The sequence below is a fragment of the Haemaphysalis longicornis genome, unplaced genomic scaffold (assembly GCF_048455015.1).
Source record: "Haemaphysalis longicornis isolate Haplotype H1 unplaced genomic scaffold, Haemaphysalis longicornis Haplotype H1 scaffold_1, whole genome shotgun sequence".
In the NCBI taxonomy this organism is placed as follows: Eukaryota; Metazoa; Arthropoda; class Arachnida; order Ixodida; family Ixodidae; genus Haemaphysalis; species Haemaphysalis longicornis.
Genome location: NW_027526203.1, coordinates 314,176,582 through 314,204,024, shown reverse-complemented (window position 1 = coordinate 314,204,024; position 27,443 = coordinate 314,176,582). Strand labels below are relative to the sequence as shown.

General features: G+C 47.8%; 1 protein-coding gene across 5 annotated transcripts in view; it reads right to left on the bottom strand.

Annotated features, from left to right (window-relative positions):
- LOC144150472 (large proline-rich protein BAG6) overlaps nucleotides 1-27,443 on the bottom strand; it is a 117,915-nt gene that overhangs the window by 25,907 nt on the left and 64,565 nt on the right. For 4 of the 5 annotated variants that reach the window (XM_077682155.1, XM_077682157.1, XM_077682158.1 and 1 more), the window contains 6 exons: nucleotides 25,673-25,786; nucleotides 25,238-25,496; nucleotides 21,007-21,293; nucleotides 17,109-17,205; nucleotides 13,103-13,290; nucleotides 9,030-9,269 (listed from right to left, as the gene is read on the bottom strand). In XM_077682155.1, coding sequence (XP_077538281.1) covers nucleotides 9,030-9,269; nucleotides 13,103-13,290; nucleotides 17,109-17,205; nucleotides 21,007-21,293; nucleotides 25,238-25,496; nucleotides 25,673-25,786 — 1,185 coding nt within the window. The remainder of the gene's footprint in view (nucleotides 1-9,029; nucleotides 9,270-13,102; nucleotides 13,291-17,108; nucleotides 17,206-21,006; nucleotides 21,294-25,237; nucleotides 25,497-25,672; nucleotides 25,787-27,443) is intronic. The other variant, XM_077682156.1, reaches the window with a different exon arrangement.

Genomic DNA, 27,443 nt, shown 5'->3' with positions numbered 1-27,443 from the left:
TAAGAGACAAATGGGTATAAGAGACACTATTCACTCACATGGTTGGCTGCCCTATCTCTCCCATTAAATCGACCTCTTTTGTAACAGACATCGGATGTAGAAGATTGGTTATAAGGGACAAGTCATCCTTGAAGTTTAATCAATAATCTCGCTTGTAACAGACATTTTAACTCCAGACGCAGTGCCACCAGTCACTAATTGCAGTTGCTTCCATCCTGGAAGCACAGGTGGACGACAGACACCTGCAGTCGCTATTTATTATAACTTCAGCAAACACAAAGTGGTTCAGTCAGCTATGAAATGACAATGAGAAGCCCTGCCAATGAAAATGCAACTTACAGAAGTGGTTGAAGCTTACTGCCGTCCATTGAATGGAGCGCGATCGCACATGCGGGCTCTCCCACTCGCGTAGCTCTCAATCAAGAAGCACTGCAGATGTTGAGTCCTGCAAGCGTAATGAATAGCCTGAGCACACAGCAGAAGAAGCTGTGCGCTCTGGCTATTGATCAGGCTTGTGAACTCAACATCTACGATTCATCTTCCACAAACAAGGAAAGGAAAAAAAGCTTGTAGAATTGGTTGTAAAAAACAGCGTAAATACAGTCATGAAGCAAACAAAGTTTCATAAATGCTTGGGCCAAACATTAATTAGAATGAATCTTTTTCTGTAGCGTTCTTTTGAGCTTATTTTAGTCATACGGTGCCCACATTGAACTATGGGTTGATTAATTGGTAAAAACATGGCACCCTGCTTATAAGAGACATCTTATATAAGAGACAGAAACTGCTCCCCGGTACGTGTCTCTTATAAAGGGGTTCAACTACTAGCTTCAGCACACACACTGGACAACAGGGGTCAGGGTACCTCGCAATAACATGGGTCAGAAAGCACCCTTCACAGAAATCACGCTCCAAAGCTCTGGGCAGGGGCATTTCAATGGTGAGAGGGCAAAAAAAATGACCGGGCACTGAGGAGCCTGGTCTTGCCAGTGCTCACAACAGCACAAAAATTAGCTCAGCCTCACTGACTTAACGTCGCGAACACTGATGCTAACAACAAAGCGGCCTGGCATTCCCTAATCACAAGGCTAAGCTTCACAGAACTTCTCAAAGCCAGCAGATCGATTCCCACTTGCGCCAATTCATTTTTGCCGTGTTCTACTGCTCGCGCCATCTAGTGGAACCTCTCGTTATTTTCAAACTTGGAACACTGCCCCGAGGGAGCGCCACGAGCATTTTTCTTATTTGCTATCGCAAAAATCAAGCAACCATGCATTTTTAATTAGAGGAACAATGCAAATATCACTTATGTATTAATATCTTGCCTCAAATATGCTTAATGTTTTCTTTTTGCTCAACAACATTGACAAGTATAAGCACTGCCACCAGATTCAGTAGTTTAGAAACGCTTTGCCCATATAAATGTCGTGTTCAAGATTTCAGCACACGTTAACGATCATCAGGTGGTCAAAATTAATGTGGAGCATGCCACAATAGCGCGCCTCAAGCCCGCTTGCAGAATTCAGTGCATTAAACCCCATTATCTGAATCATATTCTGATTTTGAGCGAATGCAACTTGACCTCATTTTGATTACTGAATAACCTGTACATATTTATCACCTCTGCATCCAAGTGATGATGTCGCCATCTCTAAGAAATGGGAATTATTAGAAGAGCTTATTTTTCCATGAGTTGTATCGAGACCCAGAACACTCATATGCATTTGACAAGCCACTGATAAAAAAACTCTGCCAAGGGCTCACTGAAGACTGTAGCTATTTTTTAGGCTCAAAAAAGCACGCAAAGCAATTTAAGGGGGATTCCGGCTCTCAACTTCGAAAAAAATGACGAAAAGATCATGTTTTTGAAACCCACATATTCCGCTTCTATGTTTCCTATTCTGTGCGCCTGCAAAGTTTTTCCGCTGAAAAGCATCACAAAGTGGCATAAAAAAATACCTTTGCCAGGCGCGGTGACAAACTATCAGCGCAAAAGGGCAAAAAAAAAAGGCAATTTTCGGAGCGCTGTATCTCCGCAACGGTGCCACCGGGCGCGGCCATTTTGATATCGTTAGATCGGCTGCGCGATCGTCTTTGCGGTTTCGCTCGTCTCTTTTATCTTCGTTCATTCACAAATGCACAAACGGCAGAAAAGAAACGATGCACAAACGAAGCTAGAAATAGATGCTGAAGCGCTATTGGTTCTTTGGTCGGGGCGCACTAAAAGGACCCTCCTGATTGAGCGTCGCTGCGGCAACGCAAGATGGCGGCCGCCTGAGCTGCGTAGTGCGCGTTTCTGAGTTAATTTTTGCTGCTTCGCTCGGCCAAGCTTCTGTTCAGTCTGTGGTATTCAACACGGACGTTATCGCGATAGGAATGCCCGAGATCGCGAGCCAGATTACGAGAAGTTGCGTGGCTCGAAAGGTGGAGATCATCAAACGCTTTGTGGTGCGCATGACTCTACCATCGCCAGAGCCCAGAGGGTGACACGGCTGGCGCCTCGCAGGAGTCGTGAAATCACCCCCCTCACTACCCGAGACTCCGTTAGTTCCTTGCAGTGCGCCTCGCAGCTACTGTGCTCGCGAGACCAGCTGCTGCAGTCGCGACCGTCCACCTTGCGGCCCGAACACGGCCGTCTTGATATGCGTGCCGTATCGTGAAAGTCGACAACAAAATCAAGCGTCGTGAAATTGCTGTACTCGCTCGCCGGCACACGGCACCTGCCCTTGCATATTATATTCTCCCCCCTCCACTTTCTAAATTCTCATATGTTTAACAGGGGACGTGGCTTTCAAAATCAACTTTTTTATTTCTTTGTAGATTTTGATGAAAATTGGCACAGCAATGGACCTCTCCCTGTATGTAAACACCGTGACGTCACGAAGTGCACGTGCATGACAGATGGCGCCTGCTGGCGGCTGCGAAATGCGGCAGCGGTTGGCAGAACGCGCCTGCGCCGACGGCCCGGCCTGGCCGCGTGGCACCCAAAAGGAACGATGTGCCGTTGGTTCGGACTGTCGCTGACTGCCAACATTACAGGTGGGGGGTCTAGCTATCCTAGCGGCGGCCGTCGCACCTCCATGTAGCCTTCTGCACAACACTTTTGTGTACCGTTCGGTCAACTGGCGAGTGACGCTTTCGGATAATCAGTGCGCGACAGAACAGCCTAAACGTGTCATTCTGAAGGTTGGTACTGTTGCGACGCCTTCCAAGAATATTTTTTTTAAGATGCTTTGTGTTCGGACACATACCAAGGAAAGCTCATTCATTGTTTTTGAGGTCAGCTTTAAAGGGGCCCTAAACAGGGTTCCAAAGGTTGCGATTTTGCGTGCGCAATCCTTGGAGTACTATCCAAAGAACGTCCTGCCGCAAAAATGGTTTAAAAGCGTTCAGTATTAGCCGAGTTATTCATTAAAAAGGGCCCGCAACAAGGCCTGCCGCATTTCCTCTTTCACCGCGCCTCCAAAGCACTGTGGAAGCGGAGACGCCACGGGCCAGGCGCAAGACCTGGTCGGTGACACCTAGAGAAACAGGGTTGGTTCGAGCAGCCATTGGCTCCACTCGGCGGTACGCTTCTTTTTTTAGCAGACGACGGCCAAGCTCCGCCTACTACATCCGCTACCACTCAGCGGGGTCGGTCGGCGGCCGGCCCGCATCAAACGGCTCCTCGCGCCGGCCGTGCTCGCGTCGCCGGAAACGAGCGTTTGAAGGCAAGATGGGGGCTTCCAAACACAACATGCTCGCTAACGACAATAATTGAAGATTGCCACCGACGACTACAGCGGCTCGTTAGCGTTTCGGCATGCGGCGCTGTCGCGGTGAACTCGTCCCATCGAGGTCTGGGAAAAGGCTTAGCATCGACGCAGTTATCCAGACACTGCTTTGTGAGGCCGCGACGACGACGATCCCCCGCGTAATATTTCACTGCACTATCACCCCCTTTCACGTATTCGCAAACTGATTTTCAGCGATAGTCCCGCTCTGGCGGGCGGTGACAAGTTTTAGCTGCTGCGGTGTATGCCGTATCGTGCCCACACTGCACAGTGGGCTGCTTGTCAACCGTGCAGGCAGATGCTTTTCGCGGTCGCGCGTGTAGCAGGCGTTTGTGCCCGCAGAGATGCTCCGTGTTTTTCAGCGTGATTCATACCTTGTAAACGACGCGCTATATCTTTAAACTCAGCTAAGCTCGTGTAGCGGATGGCGACGATCTACATTCGTCCGTGCCACCGGTGTAGGACGAATACGCCATGCCGCCGGTGCAGGAGCGCCGCGCGACCGCGTTTCCCCCAGAGCCGGGAACGCTGATTGGCTACAGCATTTAACGGGGCGCACCAATAGCGCAACCGTACTGTTGAGAGCTTCGTGCGTCACAGGGTGCGTCAGAAGCGGTCTGTCGCACGTCAGAGCGCGGCAGTGTGGCGGCAAGGAAGCGGTAGGTGAGCAAGGAAGAAAGAAAGCATTTTTGTTGCGTGTTTGCGCGGCCCCTGCTTTATGCAAAGGTGTAATATTTGGTATACATTGTCATGAAGGGGTTCTCTAGCGATTGCGCGATTGAAATGGCGACCTTCAGAAGCCTATTTAAGGCCCCTTTAAGTGAGCGCGGTGCCTAGCTCAGCAGCGTATACGCTCTCTGTCCTTGGTCTCTTTGCGTCGCCCCGAGACAGTGGCGTACCCACGATTTCATGTCGAGGGGAAAAAAGGAAGGGAAAGCATGAAACTATTACAAAGTAAAATAAGCAGCAACGAAGCAAAAATACAGTAGAATCTCGATGATACGATTCTGGGTGATACGAATTTCGGGATGATACGAATTTTTGAAAAGTCCCGGCAAAATTGCATTGTTTGCAACGGGAAAAATTTCGGCTGTTACGAACGGACCTGCGCGGCCCGGCGGATGATACGAACGAGCCGGCGAGGCGCCCGAGTGCCGAACAAGCAAGTGACGGCTCTCTCTCCCCATTTGTCACTCTTCTTTCTCCAGAAACGGCCGGGCTGTTGTTTTCTGCTCGCGAAAACGCGCCCCGCACGCCCCATGCGCGCCGCGAAACCTCTCGCACGCTGCGCGCGCCGCGGCCGGCGGCGGCAACATGGCGGCGGCTTCGGCCGCGAAGTGGCACGGCCGCTTGAGCGACTGCGTCTAGCCGCTCTTTAAAATGCCGCTCAAGGCAGACACGAAGTTTCTTGTGCAGTAAAGGAGCTGATAACGTTGGCGAAAACGGTACTATAAAACACCATCCGCGCCGCTAGTGAAAGCGCTCATAAAATATCTGCCGGAGTGCTAAGCCTAAACATCTCGGGCGGAGCCAGCGGGCTGTCTCGATCGTTTCGCAAGTCGTCAGCGTCTTTTTCTGACCGAGGTAGGAGATACCGCGGGCGCGAAATTGTCAATGCGGCCGTGAAAATACAGCGCGCGCAAAGCCGAGGAGTGCGAATCGCGTGCAAAAACGCACCATGCGGTTCACGCTTGACTGTTGCAGCGTGTAGCGAGCTTGGACACCGGGAGTGAGGAGACAAGCGCGAAGCTAGGCGAAACGTTACGGGCCCCAGAAAGGACTGCTTTGTGACGTGGGGGTTTTAAAAAAGCAGAAAAAATCACGGATTTGTTCACGCGAAAGTAAAAGAAATAAATGAAAACTTTTTTCAGCGCTCAATTTTTTGGTCTGTGTTGGTTCATACGAATTTCGGATGATACGAATATTTTTCGCGGTCCCGCGAGATTCGTATCATCGAGATTCTACTGTATAAAGAGCAAAAGCCAAAAATTATTCTAATAAAAATATCACGACGATGTTGGGCTTTACGTATAAGTGACCGATTGTTTTGTTATTTTTTCCCCCAGTGAAATCGCGAAACGCTTCATCGTCATTGTGACAGTAACGTAGCAGCCACATATGCATGGTTAGTACGACTCCATGGTGCGTAAAGCTTGCGACAGTGGGACTGAAATATTTATCGGTAGTCATTATTTGATGATAGTTAAAGTTAGTGTACGCCCACTGCATACGCCATCATCGGGAGGCTGCAACAAAAGAATACATTCACTCAGTCCGTTCACTTAGGCCAAACAGATTTTTCGAGTTTTTTCGAGACACGTGATCGGTCTATTTCGCGCCTAGCTAAGGTACATACATGTGAGCATGGCAAGCATATCTGTTTTGCCGCATCCTCAAGGCATAATATAATTGATCAAGGTAAAAATTTATTACACTTACAAGGAAAGAATTTCGTTGTCTTGAACAGATCGCCCTAACACGACCAAAACTTGTGGTCGATCTGGCGGCAGGCGGCTATCGCAGTTCGCTCGTCGAAAGATTTATTTTGTGTCGTCTCAGCAGGTTAGGCATTCCTTGTTTTTCTAATACAGTACTCTACCACGTCAAAACATGACAATATTCGCAGCAAGAAAATTTCCATGTGCCCACCCTTCACCTCTCGCACTATTTCACTTGACCAAATTTCTGCTGGTGCTGCATGATAGCAGATGGTTGATAAACAGCATCGTTTCATGGCACTAATCAGCGCGGACTGCCAATGTAGACAATATGACTGCGCTGTGAAGAACAGCAGAAGTTTGAGAATGGGAAGTGTTGCTTTGAGTAAGAGCAGACCCTGTCGCTGCTTTGGCTGCCAGCCTATTCGGCGCATTGCGCGCCGAATTGACCTCTTTGGGGACGCGGAAGAGCCTGATGCCTCTGATTTTGCTCGCACTACTTGCGCAGCCGAGAGCACAGCAGCCCACCGGCATCAGAAAAGCCAACACATAAACACAAACTACACTTTTGCGCGCGTTTAATGCAGCCGCACTGCATACACGCCGCGCGGCGGTCCGAATGTTCTGCCAACCACCCTCCCGGCTACGGCGAGCATGTGCGCTCGCCGTGACGTCACGGCCGCCCCGTGACGTACCCCGGGAGAGGTCCATTGGTGATGATGATGATGGTTAGTGTTTAATGGCGCAAGGCCAACGAGGGCAAAGAGCGCCAGAGAAGAGGTTATTTAATGAAGAGAAGTGATTACCACACAAGGGTAGGTATAAAAACGTGTAAACCGAACATAGTAAAATCAATTAAAGATAATGGTGATGGCTGGTGTATAGGGCCAGATTTGATTATGTGTGATAGGAAATGACGTTTAAAAACTTGACGTCTGACAAATACTCAAACACTGTTTCACGGAAACCATGGCATCGTCACCTAGAAACAGCGATGGATGTAGGGGAATATGTTGTCTGTAGAGTTCTCTGAAGTGTTTGTGTCGTGTTGTGTGAAGTGCCTTACATGTGATTAGTATGTGCACTACGGATAGGGCCTCTCCGCACCTGCTGCACTGGGGTCTAGAAGATCCCATCAGCAGATACGAGTGCGTTGCATGGAGTGCGTTGCATTGGAAATGCTTCTGTGATAACATCATAAAAATATCAAAGTTCTATTTTGATAACTTTTTATTTATTAAATTTACTTTCTGTTCCACTTGTACCGAGCTTGAGCAACTTATAAAACATCATAGCAAACTTGTTCGAAGTGCTTTGCATTCCCAAATGAATGGACGAAATCGTTACAGTTTTAGAATTTTTTTACAACACGTTTTTTAGTTTTCATTTTTTTAGAGGTTAATGAGCAACATGCATGTCGACTGTGAACGACTATTTGAATAAAAAAATCACAAAAAACAAACCTGGAAAAAAAAAAAGTGTTACGACCTGAACTGCTCATTAAGGAATGTAATGCAAGAAACTGAATCAAAATAGACCCAGCAGTCACAAAGAAATCCCCGGTACAAGCGACACAGGTGGCAAAAACAAAGTTTTGAGACTCCCAATTTCAAGGCAAGGCCTTCCTGAAGCCCCATGTTCAAAAGGACATGAAAGGCTACAACACTGACGACTTTTTATAAGTGAAACCTATGTAGAAACTTCGGAAGCAGTTTTCTCAAAACAGCTTTTTTTGCCAACTGTGTCGCTTGTTCCAGGGATTTCTTCGTGACCGCTCGGTATATTGTGATTCCGTTTTTTTTTTTTGCGTAACATTCCTTGATGAACAGTTCAGGTCACGACACTCTTGGTTTTCCAGGAATACTTTTTGTAATTTTTTTATTCAAGTAGTCGTTCACAGTCGACATGCCTGTTGCACATTAACTTCTAAAATACGGAAAACTAAAAAACATTGAGTTGTAAAAAAAAAAAATCTAGAAAACATTGTTGTAAAAAAAAATCTAAGACTGTCACGACCTCATCTATTCATTTGGGAATGCAAAGCACTCCGAACAAGCTTTCTATCATGTTTTATAAGCCGCTCAAGCTCGGTACAAGTTTTTACAAGCTTGGTACAAGAAAATTTTATAAATAAAAAAGTTTTCAGAATATTACTTTGAAATTTTTATGGTGTGGCAATTGTGGCAGTGACTCTTTGATGGCGCAGGCAGGAGGTCAGCATTGCCAGGGGGGGGCTTTGCCTTTCCTTCAAGTTGTCCCATTAAATACTCATCTGCCATAACCAATACAGTGGAACCCCGATAATACAACTTTCAAGGAACCGCAAGAAAGTGTCTATGACCGGGGTGCGGGTACATACCGGCCTAGTAGACAATTTCACGCAACAGGTGGGCTAAGAACTCATTTAAACTGCTATAGCGTTCTCGCGTGATTTGTGAACCTTTAGCTAAAATCCCAAGTAGAAAAAAAAAAACGCCTATGTTTCCTAGCTATGTAGCTTATTTGAGTGAAGTTTACGTTAAATGTGGTCTAACGAGGCAATCTTTCGAATGAACCAAACTTGTGTTTTGTCTGCATGGCCCCTTTAAGTGTCTCATCTTTGAGGGGGAGGTGGTGGTCAGAAGACAGTATTTCTTTTCCACTCCTCCATTCTGTGGAGCGTTATTACAGGGTCACATTACTACAGAGACGGACCGACTGGCGGGGAGACTGCCTATCCCCATCACATCCTGCACACCGCGACATTTAGGCAAAGTTGCGCTAAAAACAGGCCCACCATGAACCTCCAGCCCAAAAAGCTCCCGTGAGAGCATCGCACCCCGAGAGTGGAGCCTTCCCGGCCCAGGGCCGCCCCTGCCGCAGGCCCCTCGGTGGCTGCCGATGTGGCCGCTGCAGTGGCGTCAGACTCCCCGGCTGGGGACTCGGCGCCACTCGCTGGCTGCTTCTCTGCTGGCTGCTGCTGGGAAGCTGTGGCAGAGCTGGGCCCCTGCTGGGTGGAGCCAGAGGACGAGCTGGACCAGAAGGAACCGCCAGAGCCTAGGCGCCGGTTCTGCCCCAACTGCAGGGAAAGAACAGAGGGCCCCACTGGAGTCTCAGATGCACACCGCAGGCCAGGTCACGCTGTCCAAGGCTGGGCTCTTCTCTTCATATAACCTCAATGTGAAGCCAGACAGACGCCAGTTCACTACATACATTTAAATAAACTGACCAATACATTCTGGAGAACGAAAGAAATACACTGATCTGCTGGTTTTGCTTGTTACAAGCTCCTAGAAAATTTGGTTATGAAATAAAATATCCTGAAATAATTCGTGGATAGACAAGATCAACTACACCTAAATATTGGTGAAAGACTATGTAAAACCATAAAAAGCTCTACCAGTCTTGTGGTATCTAAATGTCAAATGGACCACTGCGACTAAGCTGTGACTGAGATGGCCTAGGCAACTGTTTCGATTATGAGCCCGGTAAGTGGTATAAATCCAGATTGGCAAGCTTGGTTTCCACAGACCATGCTCTGAAAACAAGACCACTGTGATCAATCCCAAGACGAATGACCATCGAAATCTAGATACGCCTGCTGGCTGGACACCCCAACAACCGTGTAGGAATTGATATCCCCTTAATTTTGGCACCATGATGCGCGAGGTCTTTTGCTTCAAATGAAATGGTACTTCACATGCGCACTCCCAAATGCCTTCTAGGTGGACCATTGGCGCTAGCTTGTTTTTGCACCAAAGCTGAAGCCAAAAGAAACACGCAAAATGGACGCCTCCAGCTTTTATGGAAAAGCATGCGAGTGCATTGAGACTCTTTGTTTATACGATGATAATATTTTAAAAAACTGTTGTTCATATCAGCTCAACATATAAGGTGCTGGCTTGTTGCAAACGAGAAGTTTTTGTGATTCCTGTAAAAGATGGCACTAGGCCGCGCCTGAAAAACGCCTCATTGCTGCGTGGCCGGATCACCTTGTCTTTGCATTTCATTTTTATCTAACTTATATTCTGAATTTATGTGAGGGTTGTATCTGTCATAGGTATAAGACCACTCCTTAAGTAGGCAAAAGCGTCGACACCGTCAGCTTAATTAAGCTCTTTTGGCCACAATTGCGGATAGGAACAGCTGGCTGGAATAACTGCGTTAGAACGGTGGAATACATACAAGATGCGAATGCTGAGGGACTCCCCAAAAAGGAAGCGACAGACATCATATATTTTGGTCAGACACTGCGCGTAGCTTGATTGCCAGCAACAGGGCTGCGCCACCCAAGAGGGGAAGACCAAGCACGGCCTCTCCAAAGCCTGTCCGCAAATCGCATGTCGGCTATGCCAATGAATTTCACAAGGTTTGACAAAATGAACCACTGGCCAAGTCGCAGCAGTTCCAACTTTTCCCAAGTGTGCTGGAGCACAGGCTGTGTTTGCAAGTCTCGAGTTCGGTGCCGCAAATGCGGAGTTTACCTCGGCCTCAGTGCCGCAAAGGAGCGCTTCTTTGAATTTCACGTCAAAAAGTAGCATCGTCAAAGCAATCAATCTAAGAGGCATTGAAAATGCACTCTTGAACAATACTGACAAGCACCTGAAAATAGTTTTTGATTGCGCTAACGCTCATTGACATGCTCTGCTGAAGAGGGGCGCCATGTGTACAAATGTACACATCGCAAATTTCTTTTTCTTGGATCAATAAACCTATTTTGATTCATATCGCTGAGTTTGGGTTTGTTTCTAGAAGCCATATTTGAAGGACTCACAATTCTTCTTATTTAAAGGGGATATACAGGGTCCAATGCTTCCTTTGCACACATAGCTAATGCTCAGGGCTCAACCATCAGGCAGTGTCAGTAGACTAATATATTGCCATATTATACTCCCCTCAATCCACCTCATTCAGATTTAGATTTATGCTTATAGTGCTCACAGGCTTAGCTACGTTGAGTGAAGCTCAGGCTCAGCACTGCTGAACAATGCATGCTCATTCAAAGTAAGGCTGATCTGCCAAGGCCTCACACAACTTGCATGAACCTTTAACTCACAATGCACACGGCAACAACTCATCGGCTTAACTCTTTCGGGACCGCTCCTATAGGCCATCGGTCACATATGATCGATGGTTTCGCGAGCGTGCAGAATAAAAATTTTCGCTCGATGGAACACCTAACGACATCTAGGAGATAGTTTGAAAACTAGAGTTTTCTCTTTTGTGAAGTTTCTTTTTTTATCGCCAGGCGGCAACGCATCAGATATTTTATTCTGACGGGCGGTGGTTCGGAATGTAAACATACTCACGCGCGAGCGCGATAAGAGATCCGCGTCGTCTCGTCTCGCATATCTTCGCCTTCTACTGTGGATTTTTACGATGAGAGTGGCAGTGAAGAGTCGAAATGCGACTTTAGAAATCGCATTTCAGCTCAAGTGAGGATTCGGGTGTCGATCAGCCTGGAACATGAATCGCGCTCAAAGGTGGGTGTTGGTTTCGGTTTCAATTGGCTCTGGAATAGGTATGTGCGCTCGAAATATGTTCTGGCTAGTTTATATCTGTTCGCTAGGGTGTTAACTACCTATTGTGGTGATCTCCTGCCACCAGCGCAGAAACGGATCAAGTTTTCGCCGAGCCGAGAGCCCGGCGTGTACCTGGGCGACGACGTAGCCATGGCCCTAGTGCCAAAGAAATCACACACAAAACAAAAAACCAGTTACACCTAGCCGCATCAAACTTTCGTGATGAATAAACAAAGCATTGTGATAGATTTTGTATATCCTGAAATAATTTTATTCTTTTTAATTATTCATAGATTTACGCTTTTTTCTATCTTTTTCAGTAGTTTTTTTGCGAAGTTCTTACTTTCGGATTTTTTCATGGTGCTATCGTCAGTGTTGAAGTAAAACACGGTATTGCATGTCAAAGAACATATAATTAGCTGCATTTTGGTATATGCTAAAGCAGGATGGTATCTTTGCTTCATGTAATAAAAAATTTTCACCGAGACCTCCCTTTTTCATCACTTTTTCCGGCGGTCCCGAAAGAGTTAAAGCCCCAAGCTTATAGGGGATCATACACAGATTCCAAGCTCAGGTTTTGCAGCATGGCCATGTGTCAAGGGTTTTTTAATTTTGCAGGTTTTACGCATTGAGCTACAAGGCGTGCCACAGCGGGCAGCTACAGATTAGTTTGGGCTACCTGGGGGTTTTTCACAAGTGCAGAAGGGTGGACACACATGCAGTTTCCTCGGACTCTCCACCAGGTGCAAACGTCGTCTGCTCGGCGTTACTATGATTGCTTGCAGTTTTTGTGCTGGGTGAGTATCAGGCTTCGAACTTCGCCACGGTGATTTTTACAGCATAAACAACTTATCCGGATTAAACTTGGGCAAAGAAAAATTGAGTGCAGTTGGCCTTTAAAGTATGTCGGGAGATACGTGAATTTAAGTAGAACTGATTTTTCTGGCTGATACGTAAAAAGGCGCCCTTTCAGCATAAAGTTTGGTTCTTGAAACGCCTCTAGACATCGAAAAGTGTCGGAAGGCAAACATGACACCTAAGTTAGGTTTGCGAATAAGGGGGCTACTAAGCTCCCTCGTGATCACGCTAAGCTCACTGGGCTCAAGCCAGCGCAGACACAGACTTACTGTGCCATGCCAGGCTCCACCTGAATAACTGCCCTCACAAGTGTTCCCAATGACCTAGAAGTGGCAACAAGGGAACTTGGCCCTCTGCGAATGTTTACCTGATCCGTGGGGTGCCTGTTTAATGCTACAATCCCTGCTTTACCAGTCCCGGACAGACCACTGGCTGTTTGGAGGGTTCCCCCATGGTTCAGGCGGTGGCAAGGCAACAACGCAAGGCAACATGGGGGCCAAAAAACCTGGACAACAGGTGGCGGCGGTGGTACCTCTGCAGGGGCTGTGCTGGGCCCCGTGGCGGCCGTGGCAGCTGTGGGCCCGCTGCCCCTGTAGACCAGGGGAGTCTGGCGCATGGACATGTGGCGGCTCCGGCCCTGCATCATCCCCGCCAGGGTGGCCCGAGGGCGGGTGCCCCCGCCACTCTCGCTGCCGCCACCCTGGCCCACGTGCTGGCCTGCTGGGGACAACAGACCGAGGGCCCTTAACCCCTCCGACGAACCGCACACTCGGCGGTTTCCGGCTGCTACATCAAAGGTATTCTGTACTCTGGTGCCACATAACACCAACTGCCCCTGGCACTGAGTGACACCTGTCCACTTCACGGGACTAATGCCCGTGCTACACGGCCATTTCAAAGGCCTTCCGAAGCCCATTGAACCACTTGTCTATCGAGGGCCCCATTGCAAATACATGGGCGAACTTGTGGACCAGCGTTCAATAGTCAATTGAAGGTTGCCGTGTAGCACAGGCATTACACAACCCATGTTACACCATGCATACAACTGATGCACTCCACCTTCACTCGCTACACAGAAAAATACGCCTGCAACAGAAGTCTTCAAAGGAATAAGGCAGTGGGCTTCTACCTTAAGATTTAGCCATGCTGTTGGATTAGCAGACACTTGTCAAATACGATGGGAGGAGCAGATACACTAAATCAGTGCACAATGTGTGTAGCTCTCAAGCTAAATAAGTCACTATTTAGGTACTGCACAGTGGGCAGCTACAGGGTAGCCCACTTAAAACTAGCCCAGTGATTGTGACATGCTGAATATTACCAGTTTTGACTTTCCATTTGATATAGTTGCAATGCAACTTGAGTATACTTTCAATGGAAACACTCAAAAGGTCAGCGCAGATGCAAATAAAATTAATTGATTTTCCTGAAATGGATAAAAAACTAGAAACAGGGAAACAAAACGTGGCTGATAGCTGGCAGTGCCCAGACTGTGCTTTGTATAAGTGCATGCAGGGACAACGTTTGCACTGTGGGAACCTTTATGCCTCTTTGCAAGACACAAGGTGTAAACCATTACAAAAAAAAGTACAACTTTGAGAAGTGAATTTGCTGCCTGCTCGGAAAAAAAAAAGGGAAGGGGGGGAGGGGGGGTACTAGTGAAAAAAAAAATCGACGGGCCAACAGTAAAGTCAAGTGCTTTATGTGTATCCTTCCTTCATAATAGAGTGCTACTCTGGAAGTGAAGCCACTTGATGTGGTAGCCCTCAAGTATGTCTATACTGATAGGCCCACACCTCATTCAATGACGAAGCATCCATTCTTTCCTCTCAGGCAACCAGCCCTTGTACACTAGGTCGATGGTATTGTGGCGGCGCCCCAGCAGCTTGCGTCGTCTGCTGCCGCAAACGGGCACGCTCCAGGAACGATGACGCTGGGGCTGAGCCACGAGTGGCGAGTGCTGACCGGCGCTTGCGGTGCGTGCTGGGCACGAGCGTGGAATAAAGCGGGGCCCCCAGTTTGGGTCCACGGCGCTGTAGCGTGCAGACGTGTGTCTTCTCATCTCTCTGTCGCCGTCGCGACAGTATGTTGTGCCCTCCCAAGTTTTATGAGAAAACATTTTAAAGGACACAAAAGTCTGAATAACATTTCATTTTAGCTGGAGCTTTAGCAACTCCTCCTAATTTAACACTCGTAACTAGGGGTGTGCAAATAATGGTTTTGTTTCAAGGCAAATACGAAGTGAATAATGATTTCGTTCAAACAGTTGTGAATAGAAGCAAATATTTATCGATTGTCAATAACAAAAACATTCACAATTTCTCCAGCATGCTTCAGTAACTAGCCTGTAAAAAATAAAAGGCTCATTAAAAAGGGTTTTCAAATTTTTCTATAGCATAAAACAAACATACAGAAGCTATCCTGCTGCTTTTAGCTTTATTGATGCTATTATAGTATTTTATGTTTGAGCAACTGTACTCCGATGTGGTGATCTCAACCCAAAGTGTTCCAGTAATGACGTAATGAGGGTATATACCCTGACAAGCTGAGATTAAAGGGGCCCACTGGTCTTAGACCAAAAATGTTTATTGTTACAGGTATGATGGTAAAAATTGGGGGACATATGTAGTTTATCATTCTGATTGTAGATACAGAATTTGTTTCTGTGCAAAGCGATATTAGGATTTTTATATTTGATTTCTTTTTACAGCTTTTGTAAAAAACCTGCTGGAGTGATGCAGCTGAACAAGGTACCAGTGAACTGTGCACAAATCAAGGAGTGCAATACGACTAACAGTATCATTCTATCTGGTCTGTAGCAGAAGTTATGACCGTTTGAAGTTAGAGCTGGGAATCAGAACCAGAAAAGTTAGGGCTGGGTGGGAACCAGAAAAACCCGTTTCGCCTTCCAAACCCAAACTTCCTAACTTCTGCTACAGACCAAACAGAATGATGATGTTAGTCTTACTGCACTCCTTGATTTGTGCACAGTTTACTGGTACTTTGTTCAGCTGCATCACTCCAGCAATTTTTTTACAAAAGCCGTCAAAAAATCAAATATAAAAATCTGAATAAATTTGAATGTGTTTATTGAATGTGTTTATCTACAATCACAATGAAAAGCTACACAAGTTCTCCAATTTTTATCATCATAACTGCACAAATAAAGTTTTTGATGAAAGACCCACGTGCCCCCTTAACTTAGGTGAGATCAACCGTAACTGGAAGTCCCGTATAAACATTCATGATTAAGTTTACTAGCTGAAGGCTATTAAATTTACTAGCTGAAGTTTAGCAATTTTTAATATGTGCTTAGTAGAAGTTGCCAGATAGCTATTTTATGTTTACAGTACTTACCCGATTCTAATGCGCCCTCGATTCTAACGCGCACCCGATTTTCCTGGAAAAAAAAAAACCCCAAAAAACTTGAACCTCCGATTGTAACGCGCACAGAACTTTATGACCCAGACAAACGAATGCGGGAGAAATGGGCGATTTATTTCCCGAAGTAATCTCACTCATCTCACTCCTCGTCGCTTTCCGCTGACCACAGCATCTCGTCCGCGGTGCCGCCGAGCGTTCGCGATGCCACACTTCTGAACGAACGTTCAACCATGGTCGATGGGATCGTGGCCCACGCCTCGCACGCCCATCCCGCGAGCTTCTCCAGAGCCGCATGCTTCAGCCGACCGCTCGTTTTGAACGCGTGAGAGGCGCTGCTGCCATTGCTGTTATTAAGTGCGCAAGTGAAACGATTTGACGATTTGTGTGAACGCTGATAGAAAAGCCTAGGCGCTTATGCTTCCTGCGTTCAAAAAATTGTTGCTAAACATGGAGGAAGTCTTCCTCCATGTTGCTAAAGGCTTTGGCGCCATCTTGAGATGGTGATGGGTTGTACAGCGAAATAGCGAAATAGCAGCGAAATAGCGGAAGTACGTCACCGCCGAGGAGCGCAGCATCATGGGAGGGAAGGCTCGCTCGCCGTCAACAGCAGAGAGTAAGTTGAAATAAGGAGGAAACGCGGCGCGACGATAATGCGCGGTTTTTGATTTACGATTTCTCAGCTAATACTCATCGCTTTAACAAAATTCTTGCGGGAGGAGATTGCTAATACATTGCTTTATTTGGTTACATGTACATCCACGCATCAGCGGAAGGTATTTCAAGACCCCTTTAAGAATGGCTCTGGTTACCGAATGTGAAAGCTGTGACTCGTATTGTGCTGCATGTGCAGTTGTCATCCTTGGCTACACTGTACACTACACCACGAAGTGGTCTGACAACAAAGCTGGGTTTTGGAACAGTAGTGGGACAGCTACACAAGCCACATATAAAGTAAAAAAAAAAAAAAAAGGGGGGGGGGGAGAGAGAGAGAGAGAGAGAGAGAGAGAGAAGCATGCAATGACTCCATTTTCGGCTCCCTATGTATCTTGTCAAGGGAGCTGCTGTCGCATCTGGCCCGGCCACATCACACGGCGATTGGCAACTCTGCCCCTCCCTTACAGTGCAGAACAGGGGCCATTTTGGCGTCCACTTACGTTGCAGAACGAGGTGTGGCTGGTGTAGAAGGGCGCTCATCAGTCCATTCAACATTTGGTGCAACTGGTCGTCGTGTTGGTTGGCTGATGGTGGAGCCTGCAAGTGGAAATGCGGTTACACAGATGCTGGTGAAAACCGGTGCCACCACTGAACTCTCCTGTGGGGACCCCCTTTCACATGCCAACACTAAATTGTGGGATGTTCCCCTTCGACAGCTATCTGCAGCATTCAACTACTTGCAAATTCTCATGGCCCCCTCTTAGAGTGCAAACACAAAATGTGCACTGCCAGTTGACAAAACGGTGAAAAATATAATAGATGATGAGCTAGTATGATTTGGCAGGATAACGGAATAACCTGGAATACACTTTCAGTAAGCTTGCCTATTTATTTACAAATACTGCTGTCCCATCCATGCCTGGGACATTGCAGGAGAGGGTACAGAAAAATCCAACTATAACACAGAAGCAAACAACAGTGCACACAATTGTGCACAATTGTGCACACAATCCCCTCTTGAGTGCACACTGCCTTTCAAGCTTCTCTACAGCAGAGGGTGCGCTGGCTGGGTGGGAAGAGCCCCCTGTGCTCATTCTCCTTTGGCTTACAATGCCACTGTGAAATGAGAATGATTGCCAGGCTTCGTGCACCAGTCAACCAGTACCACAACCTGGCACTGTCTGAGCACGGGCAAAGTCCCAAGTTGCAGACACTTTGTGCCAGCGGCAAAGAGCTCAAAGCTCAAATTGTGTAGCTCAAAGAGCTACACAACACGTCAAGCAGAGCCCAGCCGTCATAGCAATAAGGTGTGCTGTGACCCCACCTTCTTCAATCCTAGAATTAATGCACAACACTGTTTGAATCACAATTCTTTTGTTGGTCTGTTGGGACTATATTCATTTCACGCAGTAATCTGACGCTTCAAGAGCAGACAAGCCATCACTAGCCCTATAATGAAAGTGGAATTATATATATTTCGGAGCAGGTCTTGGAGTAGCTATGGGAGTCTTTGGAGCAGATGTCATGGTGCCACTTAGAGGTTAAAACATCACTGACAAAATCCAAGCTGTTTACTAGCAAATACTATGAAACATATACTGCCAAACTAGAATAAAAAAGAATGACTCTAGGCAGAGTATTGAGTAGGACCGGTTTCTGGGCTGCATGGTCCACACCTCATCCAACACTAGCAGGCAAGGACAAGAAAGTGACAGGACAGGTGTGAATTACCGACTATTGTACTTGAATAATCTATACGCATTTCAATACAACAGCAGACACTCAAAAATAGTTATGCTTGGGTTAAGAATCTCTCCAAAATCTCGAAAAAGTCACCAAATCTCTCAAATTAAAAAAGCTTCAGCCACTCACCAAGCTGCAAGCTCAAATGGTATGATTTCAGTACACTCAATCCTTTCCTAAGCTTTCCTAAACGAGCAAACTTTTTGGGGTGATCGAGTGAACCCTGCAAGCCTTGTGCGTCTCCTACTGCATGTAGATTATCAGAATACAATAGGAGAGAGTTAGTGCCTTTCCTGCTCATTCCACGCCTGTTTGGGATGGTGTTAGCAAAGCACAATCCATTAAGACAAAAAAGACGTTAACTCCTCCTGAGCATAAAAGAGTAGAAGTAAACACTGCAAAATTGATCATACGCTAATCTAGAATAAACCTCATCCCCATGATTGGCCTATCGAGATATACATACTCAAGCATCAAAGCTGCAAACAACAGTGCATCAGCACTAGCAAACTGCAACATGACCTGATTTGATTGATTATGAGGTTTAACGCGCCGACACTACACAGGCGATGAGGCACGCCATAGTGGAGGGCTCCGGATTAATTTTGACCACCTGCAAGGAATCTTTAACATGCGCCGAAATCTCAAATCAAAATCAAAATCTCACCTCCATCAAGAAAAGCGGCCACCATGGCTGGAAACGAACCCGCTCAGCAGCACAACTAACTCACTAAGAGTGCGAACTCACTAACAGACTTACAAGCAAACCAGAGGCTGCAACTCCCACATCAAAGACCCCACTGGAACAGCAATCCTTTGATTAGAAGAAAGGTCACAAGCCAATGGCACTGCCCAAGTCTCTGCATCTGCAACCTCCTTATCAGCTTGCCCGGGACACTGATCCAAAAGGAGGTGAGATAGCAGCCAGTCGTTCGGCTGGAAACAACTGCCTTTTCTTTCCTTTTTGTTTTCCCCTCAATTCTTAGGCACCTGCAGGCGTTCTTTGAATGGCAGGAGCGAGTGAAAAAAAATGTGAGCAGGAAATGTGCCAAGGGTGGCCAGGAAACCCATACAATGAGAGGCCCAAATTTCACAAGGTGAAATCAAATTGACATACCGATATTATATACGTTGTTTTTGCAATACTCTGCTTTCCCACTGCTCCATGGAGACAAGATCAGGGGATATGATGAAAGAGCACTGGCCATGCATAAAGCGTGGAGGTGAACTATGCAGGAAATGCGTTAGGACAATCTCAACTTGGCAGCAGCCTTGGGGACACATTTTAAATGTCACTATATACTGACGAACGCACACTTTTGAAACGGTTTTTTTAAGGGTCACCGGGAGGGCACATCTCCAGGAGCAATATTTTCTTCCCCGCTTTTACAAATGTGATTTAAATTAGCACAGCTGTGGCACAATTATGACCAAAAAAGGTTGGCTGGAGCAACATGAAGCAGCAGCATTAAGCAATAACTGCTAGCACGCGCCTGCGTGCCCGATTCCACATGCGTTCTTGTGTCTACGCACCCAAGTGCATGATGAGGGTGAGGGCAAGCACCCACATGAAGGCGACGGAGGCACGTGAGCATGCGCTGCCCCGCGCTTGACGGGACCGCCTTGTCGACATGGCCCAACTGTACTACATAAACAGCGCCTAACACTGTTACACGGTCATCGTAACACGCAGAAACGTCGACTTTTCGATTGATTGATTGTAGGTTTAACGCGCCGACGCAACGCAGGCGATGAGGCGCGCCGTAGTGGAGGGCTCCGGATTAATTTCGACCACCTGAGGATCTTTAACGTGCGCCGAAATCTCGTACACACGGGCGTTTTTGCTTTTCGCCTCCATCAGAAAAGCGGCCGCAGCGGCTGGGAATTGAACCCGCGACCTTGTGCTCAGCAGCGCAATGCCTTAGCCACTGAGCCACCGTGGTGGGAAAACGTCGACTTTTCATCTTCCAGCAGAGCAACATTACCTTTAATGCCAGCTACTAACTAAAACACAGCAGCATCGACGCTTCGCAGGCACGCACAATGGCAGAGAGCCATGTTTACCTCTGGTTGACGGGCTGACGAAGTTTGATCGCGTGCGTTATTATTTGCCGATAGCGTATTTTGCTGCTGTGACACGGGGGAAGCACATACACCCAATAAACATTTGCAGCTAATGAAGCAACTACGCCAGTTTACCACGATGAGGAGACAGGAGAAAACTTTGCGGCAGCGACGTTCTTGGCTGTGGCCACCGGCAGCCGTGCCACCATGGCCACCCCGCCCCGGAAACGGAAGCACGTCGAGCGGCGGCGGATTGGTCCCGGCCGGTAGGCGCGTAAGGGAGCGTGCCCAAATATCTGGCATTGCCAGACCTTCGAGAACATGACGTGCGTCACCTTGCATCCGGTCTCCGGCCGTCGTGGGGTGGCGCACGGGCGCGAGCGCGTGGAATTGGGCGCGCAGGCGCATGTGATTGGTTACTGCTTAAGTGCAGTTCGGCACACTTGTCACTGAATTAGCATTTCCAGCACTGGTAGCCTGTTGATGCCTACTGCATGACAAAGGCCTTGCTTGATGGCATCCAGTGCCAGCCCTGAATCCGTTCAGTCAAGGGTGCCCAGCAGGAAGAGGGGCCTTGGCTTAGCTACGCACCTGGGTAGGCCCCTGCTGCGAAGTCCTGGAGCCCTGGCTGCCACCCCCACCGCCTGCGGCTGCCAACTGGCCCTGGCTGCCCCCGTTGTGTGTCCAGAAGGAGTTGCAGGGCAGGCAGGGGTCAAACGAGTTGCCCAGCGCTCCTCCCAAGGCCGAGCCCAGGGGGAAGCTGAGGGGAGTCAGGCCCCGGAAGGACCCCGGCGATGCACGGGTGCCCGTTGTGCCCGACGAGGTGGTCACTGTCGCAGCCCCAGTGGGCTGTGCACGGGCCTGCGAGCTCGCTGGGCCTGCCCAGCAGGGGGGAGCGTTCAGTTGCTCAGCTAGTCACAAACACCGCAACCCTTCCAATGCTGGCAAAAGTGTTACAGGGCCACTTATCGAAGACATCTGATGATGTCTGCACCAAGTGTGCATTGAGTAGGATCACTATTGCCCACCTCGTACCAGGGGTTCAAACTAGTGTTGAACTGGAGCAGAACCCGAACCATCAACCAGAGCCAACTCAGTGTTTTGGCCATAGCTGAACAAACGATGATAACAAAAATTACCAGAACATAACGAAGCAGTTCAGGCATGTACTCTTGACAATGAGTGTTAGAGGTCATTTGGGGCCTTTCTCTTCTAAATGTCACCAGCGTAATCGCTCACATATTTTTTACCTTCCAATCAATCGCAACAATATGAATGCTCAATTCTTGATCATGAAATGTGGCAAGAGATGTGCACCAATATTGGAAGCACAACATGGAAAATAAAATTAACGGAACGATTCTACACTAATCTGTACACTAACAACATTAGGCCAGGAGACAGTACTGAGCCTAACAACTTAGCTTGCAAAATCTCCCCAGTGCACTTAAAAGGAAGTGAAAAAGGCATTCCCAGGTATTAGGAGAGGAAAAGCCACAGAAGGCAGCAACATAACCATGAATCATCGAAAGGAGGGAGGTGACATTGTACCAGAAAAGCTTCTAAAACTATTTTCAGAATGCCTCTAAACTTTCAGGGTGCCCCTAGCCTGGAAAAATGCCAGCATAATTCTTATTCACATGAAGGGTGTCAAAGATTATGTCAATAACTAGATGTGCGTTGCCGCTGGCCATGCGCACTGAACCCCCTCCTCTGCAGCCTGCAGGCATTATGGAACCTAGGCTTTGCCCTTTCCATGCTCCAAGTAGAGGTGCAACAACACCACAAGCTTGCTATGCAGCACATTGGAAAGGGCCTAAACCCTCAAGGTGCCTACTTGAATTTCCCAATTTGCTTAAAGGAGCCATAAAGAGAAAACAAAAGTTTGTTTTATTCGAAAGATTAGGTGTTTCATAGTACCCCAAGCGCTTTCCCGGAAGCAAATGATGCTTTATTCACTGAGAAATAAGGCAATTTAAGCCAAAATTTTAAATCTCCCGCTAAATTGCACATTTCGTGACGTGAACAATGGCGTCATATGAGCCGGTCCATGAAACAGATACTTAGTATGTCGACTCCATATAGCACCCACACGCGGAAATCAAACAGGAACCGGAACTCGTGCCGAAACCGAGACGGCGGCCATTCTAAAAATACTAGTAAAACCTAGTGCACCCGCAGCCCTAGTCATGGAATCGCCTGATCAGGAGAACAAAACTCTCGCCGAGAATCTCGGGCTTGCATTTAACAACCTCACACCACTTGAACGCTCAATGCTTCTAAGTGCACGAGCGGCAGGAGTTGTGGCTATCGCGGAATGGTCGCTTTCCGGTCCATCCACGTATCCCACAACAGACGAACGCCCAGCCGTCGGCACCGCTGCCTCGTCAGCCCCGTCGCGACGGACGAATAGACTGGTACGTATGTGCCATATTTTTATTACGGTTAATAATAGTTCAATTTCAGTAGCACTATCGCTTATTGCAGTTGGCCGGTGTCGTGTATGGAAAGCCGTTCGCGCGAGCTCTCTGCTCCGACCAGAAAGATAGGAGCGTCAATGCGCGGTGTGTACGGCATTTTTTCCCCCCAAGGTCAGAGCGCTTTGACGGCGATTTGACGAAGTCGGCGACGAGCACCAGCATGTCCCAGGAGTGAGCTAACGTAAGGGTCCCTGCCGTAATCACTTCTTCGGAAATGAAGCGAGCACACTCGTACTTCCATTAGCTCTCTTTCGCCTCCGTTTGCAAAGTTCACAAAACGTAGCCACTTGCTTCACCGAGGTTCGTCGTTGGGCAGCACATGAAAGGAGATCTCCTCACCGGCGGGGATGTCGCACTCCCTCGACGATTTGCCCGTACTACATGGGCATTTTGAAACGCAGCAACGAAATTTCATTGTAAAGTACTCGAGCAAACTGAAGTTTTCAGTGGTTGTAAACTGGAAACGAGCTCCTAACAACAGCAGCAAGCCAACACCATTCCGAAACTTCTGCGACGACTGTCACTATCTCGTCGCTGCTTGATGTTCCGTACTCCCCTCGTTTCTATTTTTACCTTTGCTGGTTGGCGATATGACGGCCAACCTCCTGTGAAGGGATTACGATACCAAGCAAGGTCGCGGCTGTGCGTGCTGGGACGGTTCGTTGGCCTCGAAGAGCCTGGAACCCGAAAATTTGTCTGCGCGACGGTGGCGACAGCGAGATGTCGAGTTCGGCTGGCGGTAGTTTCGTACGCATTGGCATACACGCTTGCGTGTTTATTCGGGACTTCAACCGTTTACTCCACCGTTCTTAGTGTCATAAAAGGAATGTGCAGTATGTTTAACGGGCATATAGCTCACTATGCAAACTGGTAAGCCCTGCCTAACTTGCGTTTGCTTTTGCCGGCCTCCGCCAATCGCAGAGCTGTCTCGTGTGACATCATAGGTTCTGTTGTGGGAAATGAGCTGGTGGGTCGCATGGTCATTCCCTTTTTTCCTAATTATGTAGCTTATTTGAGCGAAGTTTGTGTTAAAAGTGGTGTCAGTATGGTTCTAACGAGGCAATCTTTCGAATGAACCAAACTTGTGTTTTCGCTTCATGGCTCCTTTAAAAAAGGTCACACAACTGGAAAGTGACTACCGTATTTTCCGGTGTATAAGTCGCGTTTTTTTTTCTGAAATTTTCGTTGGTGCGTCTTATCCACCGGTGCGACTTATGTATGGAATAAATCCGGTTCACGGCGGGCACGCGTGGCCAGCGCACGTTAAAAGACACAGCTCTATGGTCTAAATGAATCCGAAGCCCACTGCTACGGTGTTTCTCATAGCCCATATGCCACTTCGGGACGTTAAACCAAATAATTTGGAGCTTTTTCTAGTCAAAAACAATGATAATGGCCTGCGACAACCGCGTTGCCACTTTCCCCCATGCGCAGTAACTACAGTTCAGAATAAATTCAAAGTAACATCAAACCGGGTTGCAAAAACAAAATGCAGCTTATAAATTATTACAGAGAGTTACACTGAAGGAGGTAAACGTGGTGCTAATTTTTAAAATGACAGCTTGCTGATAAGTTTCAATTTTCGGGTCGCTTCCATGCGCGTCACTTCCGTCCGCCATGACACCTTTATTGCGCTGATTTACAACAGCGCGCAAGAGACGCGCGATGTTGGGTCTCCGACTCTTGGGACTCCATTTCTACAAAAACAGTTGTAGCCGGGTTGATAAAGGCCAAAGTAATCCCGTCCGCGAAGGGTGACGATGTTGGCGAAGAAGGCATCAGTGAGTCGGAAGATGACAGCGATGCGCCGGCGGAACACCCACTTGAAGTTGCTCAATTGTTTGTTAGCGAGTCGGAGGAAGAAGACCTCGATGGTTTTGCCTAAATGCCGTCTGTAAATACATGCCATCTGTGTGCATCAATAAACCATTTTTGAGAAGCTCTGTCTAGACTTTGGACAATATATGCACGTGTCTAGCCATCCCTACCGGGGGATGTGTTCATAGGCGGCCGCCGCCGCAACCATGTACTTTCCCCGCACTTTCTAACGATATGATTCGCTATGAGTTTACCTAATTAACAAGTGCGTCTTGTATACCGGTGCGTCTTATACACCGGTGCGACTTATATAAGTTTTTTTCGGAAAAACTGTCTTTTTGAGGGGGGTGCGACTTATACGAAGGTGCGACTTATAGACGGGAAAATACGGTACGGTTGCTTGCCCTATAACCCCCCTGAATCTACATGTCCCCACTGCATGCCATTCAACCCAGGCAGAGCTGAGAGGGGGGAGAGAGAGCGAATGAAGTTCAATGCAGAGCCGTCATGTCCATTCTTCCTACCAGATTGGTTGGCAGGGCCCTCTTCAGTGGGAGCCGATGAGGCAGGAGCCCCCCCGCCCTCCGGCTGGTCCGTAATGCGGTCGAGAGGTGGAGGAAGGTCGTTGATGACTGCCGTCGAAATGCTGTCGATGGTGATGGAGCCTGGCCCCAGCTCCATGAACACCACCGGGCTCTGCGCTGTCAGCAGGGCTGGGCCCCCGGTTGTGCCAAAGGGCCCTCCCCCGGTGCTGGGGGCAGTGCTGCTGCCAGACGTGGGAGCCTGAGACGGGGGGGGGGAGGAGGACGCCACCTCAGTGCTCGCTTCCCTGGAGTTCAGAGCTCAGCTCCAAACACCAGCATGCAATGTGTGTGTAAACAACGCTGCTCTGCTCCCTGGGGCCCCTTGGTAGGGTGATGCAAGCAATACCATTGCATGCGGAATTAAATGGCTGTTACCTGCGAAGTTGTAGACGTAGCGCTGGTAGAAGTAGTGCCGGAAGTCACCCTTCCGCTTAATATACGCGGTTCAGTGGTAGGCTGCGGCGGCGGTGGGCTGAGATGAAATTGGCTCTGAAAGTAGCAAACGAAATACGCCCAATTAGGATGATGCAAGTACATGCATGGACTGGTTATAGAAAAACTGTGCTCTCTTCTTTGTTGCTCGCACCACTATGCAGACTATTTCAAAGTACAGGGCCTGCCCAGCACTAAGAGTACACAAATGCAGAGTACTGAAACAAAAAGTCGAAACAAGCTTCGTGGTTGCCAGTGCTAAATAGCCAGCAAAGCTCTCCACAATCAATGTACCATATTTGCACGTAAATAATGCAATCTTGAGTGCAACACGAGGGGGGCACTTTTGGTCTCTACAAAAAATATATATATATATATTACGATTATAACACAAAGCAATGCAAATGGAAACAGCAAACAAAAGGTGGTTGCTTGTAAGAATTTATTGTTGCAGCTGCCACAAAATAGAAAATAAATACGTGTATGCCCGATCATTCGTCTGCTTGTGCCCTTGTCACTGTTGACAAAAACCGTGTCGTTGTGGGCGCCGTCCATATCGTCGATGCTGTCCATTGACGTCCTTCGGTGAAGCGAGAATCCCGCACGACGCATGAACTTTTGCACCCAAGAGCGAATGGCCTTGAAGTTGTCACGAGGCACACCGACCTCACAAGCCACCTCTGGCTTTGAGTTGCGCAAGCTCAGCGTTTACAGACAAAAACTGACCGCTAAACGTTTATGAACGAACTCAGCCAGGTCATTCTCGAGTTTAGGGTAGCGGCCATTCTCGAGTCCACAGAACGCTTTACAAGTCAGTGCGGCTTGAAGGATGCAATCGCGGCACTTCCTCCAACCTCGAATGGTTGCCTCACTTAGTCCGAGATGCCACGCCGCACTTGAACTTCCTTGTTCTTCGGCCAGCAGGATCACCCGTTTCTTAAATGTGGCGGTGTACTGATTTTGCCTGATCATTGCGGCGGTTCAGAAGGCTGAAGCAAGTACAAACAAAACAAAGCACAATGAGAAGCCAAGGCTGCGACGCGCGTGTGACAGAGCTCGCCTTTGGACCAGACTGCCTGGTCATGTGACCACTACCGGCGTAGCCAATGGTGTTATCGAGAGAAGCCGGCAACGAAGTTTCCGCTGAGAGCAGCGAGCTCCCGGCAGAAAATATCCGAGGGTAGGGCAGCGGGTTCGAGGATAACATTTTTAGGCATAATAGTATGAGGCATGTGCCAGGGATGAAGGTATTTGAAGAAAAACAGGTGAGGAAAAAAGCTCGCGCTATGTTCGAGCCCGAACATAACGCGAGGCATGTTTTGGAGGCACAAAATCACAGGAAAAAAATGTGTGTTATATTCGTGACAATACGGTAAACAGCAGCTGAGAAAGTAACACAATGCCAGTGCTAAAACTGACAAAAGGAAAATTCAAGTTTCGTGCCCATATAAGCAAACTACATTAGAAAAATTGACCAAAAGAAAGAAATACCCACTGTTGTGCCTTTTTTCTGGGCATGGTGCCCTTATCTGTAAAAACAGTTTGTTGTTTCAATCAAGCAACCTCATGACAAGATGTGTGGCTGCCAGTCACAATGTGAAGGGCTGTGAACGATGAGTGTCTACATTTTTCCCGGGCCCAACAGCGTAAATTTAGCTACCAGTTGATTTAGCGAGCATGAGTCACCTCGAAAGCTACATTGTGCTCCACAGCT